The 5471-nt window shown below is 56.4% G+C and overlaps 1 protein-coding gene across 8 annotated transcripts in view; it reads left to right on the top strand.

Annotated features, from left to right (window-relative positions):
• Window positions 1-1480: 1480 nt before the first annotated feature.
• Window positions 1481-5471, top strand: part of TPM1 (tropomyosin 1) — a 20450-nt gene continuing 16459 nt past the window's right edge. For 6 of the 8 annotated variants that reach the window (XM_027657688.1, XM_027657693.1, XM_027657694.1 and 3 more), the window contains exons 1-2: window positions 1481-1804; window positions 2761-2886. In XM_027657688.1, the coding sequence (XP_027513489.1) occupies window positions 1691-1804; window positions 2761-2886 (240 nt within the window). In that variant the 5' untranslated portion in view covers window positions 1481-1690. The remainder of the gene's footprint in view (window positions 1805-2760; window positions 2887-5471) is intronic. The other 2 variants (XM_027657692.1, XM_027657690.1) reach the window with 2 other exon arrangements.

Genomic DNA, 5471 nt, shown 5'->3' with positions numbered 1-5471 from the left:
TCAGGGGGCTTTGCAATCTTGTAGAGCTGAATCTTCCTGGTGCAGTTTGTTTAAGCTCTCCAGGAGCTGGTCTCCAAGGCCTGCTTTGCAAATCCAGCCCTTACTGCCCTGGCACGTACCATGGGCCAGAAGCTGCGGGACATTCCCTCCTCCTGCAAAGTAACATCAGTTCAGCTGATCCAGTGACAGCACCAGGGAGGAATTCCCTGCTGCAAGTACCAAGCATAGACAAAGAGGCTGCTTAATTTTCACTTTGTGCAACCCAGATCCTGTGGGACTTGTGCACATCCATGTACTCCCCACCCCACACAAGGGAGCGTGTGTCCTGAGGACAGCGTGTTGTGTCTTGCTCGCTCTGCTGATGAGCCTGTGAGAGACCCGCCAGAAGTGAATTAAATAGGTCTCTACTTAATTATATGTTATTTTGTTAATTGTCTCTGCTGCCTGTCTCTCGCTGGCATTACAGAAGGGTGCAAGTCACCTCTGCAGCCAGTTTCTGTGCCCCAGCCGTTCCTGGGCTCCATCCCTCGCAGCTCTGGCTACCCCCGGGAGCGCGGCCGCCCCGCCGCTGGCCCGGTTGAGCCTTGCAGTAGTTCTCTGCCTTTTCCTTTCGGTCCGCTGATGGCGACCCTTCCATGGGCAGCACCGAGGCATCTCTCCCTGCAGAGCCAGCGGTGCGCTGGGGAAGCACTGGGAGCTGCTGGCAGCTCTGCCCTCCCCGGGGCAGGAGTGGAGAGCGCTGCTGTGCCCTCGATGGTCACCTGGCCCGGGGGTCAGGATCGCACCTCGGCACCCTCCCCTCGCTGGGGGTCCCGGCCGAACCCCTGCCCAGCCCCGCCGGGGTCTCGCCGCGAAGTCTGGGCTCCGTGCTCGGCGCGGTGGGGCCGGCCCAGCACCCGCCGCAGCCGGACGGCTGAGGTGCCCCCTCCTCCTCCTCCTCTCCTCCTCCTCCTCCAGCTGCCGGGGGAAGGTCTCCGAACGCGTTCATTCCGTACGTGCATGCGGTTAACCCCTTCCTGCCCTTCTGCTGCCCCCCTGCCCCGCAGCACCGCGCGTTCCCCCGTCGGCTCCGCCACCCTGGTGCTGTAAAACATTGATTTTCAGGGGTGGGGACGGCTCCAGCACGGGGCTGGTGTCCCCCACCCTGCGGCCCGTCTCCTCCGCTCCCCGCGCTCCCGCTTGCTGCCTTTCTTGTTTTTTTTTTCTCTCCCAGGAGTAGCAGCGAAGCGTCCCGTCCTGCCTATTTGGAAATGGGAACAAATTGCTCCTCCGCCTCACCTCGCCCATCGCATCCCATATATAGTCATATCTACGGTCAAATGGCAGGCGGCAGCGAATGGGAGGGCTGCGCTTCCCAAAAAAAGCCGGGGGGCAGTGAGAGAGGGAAAGGGGTAGGGACGAACGGAGGAGGGAGGGAGGGAAGAAGAAAAAAAAAAAGAAGCCCTTTCCAAAAAAGTATTGGATGTCTTGAGGAATGCAGTCAGCCCCCTGGGAAAGTACATATCTGTGAGGCGCTCCGTGCCCGCCGCTTGCACTCGGCCGGCGCCCCGTCCCGCACGGACCAGCCCCGCAGCTCCGCTCCGCTCCCCCGGGGGCCGCGCCCGCGTCCGGATCGGGGCTGTCCCGCAGCTTTACAAGTTTGACTTTCGGGAGCAGTTCGCGCGTGTTCGCGCCCTAACCCACCGCCACCATGGATGCCATCAAGAAGAAGATGCAGATGCTGAAGCTGGACAAGGAGAACGCCTTGGACAGAGCCGAGCAAGCCGAGGCGGACAAGAAGGCAGCAGAGGAGAGAAGCAAGCAGGTCTGCACCGGGGGCCTGGGTGCAGCCAGCGCCGGGTCGCAAGTTTTTCCGGACTCCTCTCTTTTTTTTTTCCCCTCCTCCTCTTCCCCCCCCACTCCCCGTACCTTATTGTATTCCACCCCCGCGCCCCTGCAGAACTGGTTGAACTTTCCCTAAGGCAGAGCTTCAGCCTGGCAGCTCCTGGCTGGAGGTCCCCGGGTACCCGGTGGGAGTTGGTCCCCCCTGTCCCCACCATTCCCGCTGGGGAGCGGGGCCTTGGGGCAGCCGCGTGGCCTCCGTGCCTTTGTCACCGGGGCACGGTGTGGAGAGGCTACCTCGGGCACCTCGTTAGCAGCGGACAGACGGGTTGCCACTTGGCAAAGGACGTTTAAAGTTGTGTTCACCCACTACAGCACCACCCAGCAGACTTGTCCGATTCCAGCTGCCCCCCACCCTCCTCCGGATGCACGTCCCATTTTCCTGTCCTTCCCCAACCCCCCTCCTTTACACCTGGGGCTTTATTCGACTGGGGGAGGGAGACACGTTGTTTGCACGTTTTTGGAAGATCCTGAAGGAGGAGGGAGGAAGGGACGGAGATTATAAATTAATTTCCCACTTTCCTAAGCCCAGGGAGAAACATATTTGTGCGTTGTATTTCCTCTTGTGCACCTAGTTAGAGGATGACATTGTGCAATTGGAAAAGCAATTGCGTGTGACGGAGGATTCAAGGGACCAAGTGCTGGAAGAGCTGCACAAGTCTGAGGACAGCCTCCTCTCCGCAGAGGAGAATGCTGCCAAGGTATCGTGCCCTTACCACAAGCAAAGAGAATAACTGTCTCTCCTTCTCTCTCTCTCTCTGTCCGTCTGTCCTTTTCTGTCCCTTCTGCACCCTCACTTCTCCCTTTGCACGATCACGTTGCCTGCTGCACCTTTTCCTGCCCGCCCTCCCCTCTGCACCACCTTCACCCGTATCACAGCTGGAGGACGAGCTGGTGGCTCTACAAAAGAAGCTGAAGGGCACTGAGGACGAGCTGGACAAATACTCCGAGTCCCTTAAAGATGCCCAGGAAAAGTTGGAACTGGCTGACAAAAAGGCCACAGATGTAAGTTACCCCCATCCCTTTCACCACAAGCCCAGCAGAGAACCCACACACTCCCTCTGCACAGGACAGCCAGGACTCCTGCCTGCAGCACTCCAAAGCTTTGCTGATGGTAGGGTCTGGGCACCTCCTGGGCAGGGGGGTGGGAAACACAGCACTGCCTCCTTGCATGAGGTTTGCACACTATCAGAGGCATTTGATTGGGTTACTGCTCACTTGACATGTGCTTTTCATGTGTTCTTGCTGCTGTAGACGTGAAAGTAAAGAAAGGGTGGTTTATCTGTTCAGGTGATGGGAAAATGGCTCAGGCTGGAATGACACTGTCTTGATAGTGAAACAGAATCAGAGAGTTAATAGCAAGTAGATTCAGGAGAGGGAGATCCAGAAGAGCAAGGACTGCTAGTTCTGTCTTAAAGAGAGCTGTTCCTAGGCATGCATGTGTTAGAACTGCTGCTAGATACTAGTTTGGCTCACTCATCCCTGAGATGAAAGGTCCTTTCCTTGTTGTTTTTCTTTCCTGGAAATCAGTGGAACTGTTTCACTTGTTAAAGAAAAGTTCAGTCTTGTGTGACAGAAAATTGTCTGGAAGATGACACTTGGTAGTTTTGCAGTTCAGAGGACAGCAATCCTAGGAGCAAGCTGGGAGATATATATAGCTCAGCACTTTATATGGTAATAAGGCAAGAGCTTGTGCCTCTCCCAGGCCCTCATCCCACCCACCTGTCTGCCCCTGACATGCATTTAATGTAGTGCATGCATGGAGCCACAAGAGTATATTTCTCTGCAGTTAAGGTCCTGGTCTCTGTTGCTGCTGTTGGACAGCTTGATTCTGTCAGAGTAAATCTCAGGTCTGAGTTACAGGAATAGGTGAAACTACAGTATATCCAAAGCAATGACACTTCTCCTCCTATAGCTCAGCTTTAAAAATCAACCTCAAAGCCATAATAAAAAGGAATTGCCACAGATGAAGCAAGCAAAGTATTTCAGGGGGAGGAAGGATACTTTCAGAAAGGGAAATGTTGCAAGCAACAACTTGGCATGAAAGGCAGCATCCTTTTGTCTCATTTTACTTTTAAAAGGAGGAAAGGATAGAAACAAAATTTAGCTTCAGTATTGGCAATTAAGTTGTATAGCTTTGAAAGAGAACTCAGGAGCTGAGCAAACAGAAGCGTGCCTAGGAACGGGGGAGAGGGGTTCTGTCTAATGTGGATCAGATGTCTGTGTTCTGTGCACGGCTGCCATAGAGGGGAGGCAGCTCCCTAGCAGGACGTTTGTTTAACTTGTTCAAAGGAACCACATATAGATCCAGGGGAGATATTCCTTATAAGGAAAAGTATGCAGACTATTTGGAAATAGCTTGCCTAGGATGAAGGCAGGAGAAATGCTACTAGATTCCCATTTTGAAATTAAGGATCTTCCTAGCCCATCCCAATGCCATTTTCCCCTTCTAGAAAACAGCATTTGGAAGCTATTTGAGGGCAATTTTATCTGCAGTCTTCCCTCAGGTGGAGGGTAGGAGATGTCTAGCTTGTTTTCATCGAGGTAAATGCTGTATTTATTTGTGTGCATGGAATATGTCTGACATTTTAAGGACGTATTTATCTTTTGACAAAGCAGAGTGTCTTTAGGGCAGTTGACCCAGTATTTGCCCTACTAGTTTGGATAGTTCCAAGCCTTGGGAAAAAGACACGGGAGTGCCTGCTCCCTGTGCTGGACTCGCCTTACAGGGGATGAGGAAATCTTCCCTCGCGGTGTGACTCACGTCCCAAAAGCGGGCACATCCCCGGAGCCACCCCACCTGCGAGGGGGCAGCTGCAGCCCCCTCTCCCATCCCGGTGTCTCCGGAGCCAGGCCGGGTGCACCATCCGGGGGTTGCTCAGTGCCATTTTGCTACGCTTATACCGGGGCGGTTTAGAGGGGGAAAGGTGGGTCCGACCCCGGCCCCGACCCAGGTCCCGACCCAGGTCCCGACCCAGGTCCCGACCCAGGTCCCCACCTCGGCTCTGAGGCCGCACAGGGCCCGAGGGACCCTCCGCGCCTCGCCGCCAGGGGGCGCTGCTGCCCCAGGGGAGCGGGAACGGAGGAGAGCGGCGGGAACGGCACAGAGCGGGATGGGGACAGAGCGGGATGGGGACAGACTGGGATGGGGACAGACCGGGAACGGCACAGACCGGGATGGGCACAGAGCGGGATGGGGACAGAGCGGGATGGGGACAGAGCGGGATGGGGACAGACTGGGATGGGCATAGACCGGGATAGGCATAGACCGGGATGGGCACAGACCGGGATGGGCACAGACCGGGATGGGGACACACTGGGATGGGCACAGACCGGGATGGGCATAGACCGGGATGGGGACAGACCGGGATGGGCACAGACCAGGATGGGCATAGACCAGGATGGGCACAGACCGGGATGGGCACAGACCGGGATAGGCACAGACCGGGATGGGCACAGACCGGGATGGGGACAGCCCGGGATGGGCATAGACCGGGATGGGCACAGACCGGGATGGGGACAGACCGGGATGGGCACAGCCCTGGGATAGGCACAGCCCTGGGATAGGCACAGCCCGGGATAGGCACAGC

The sequence above is a fragment of the Corapipo altera genome, unplaced genomic scaffold (assembly GCF_003945725.1).
Source record: "Corapipo altera isolate COAL_440 unplaced genomic scaffold, ASM394572v1 308, whole genome shotgun sequence".
Taxonomy (NCBI): Eukaryota; Metazoa; Chordata; class Aves; order Passeriformes; family Pipridae; genus Corapipo; species Corapipo altera.
Note: the sequence above shows the minus strand (reverse complement) of the source record. Positions and strands in the feature narration are given on the sequence as shown.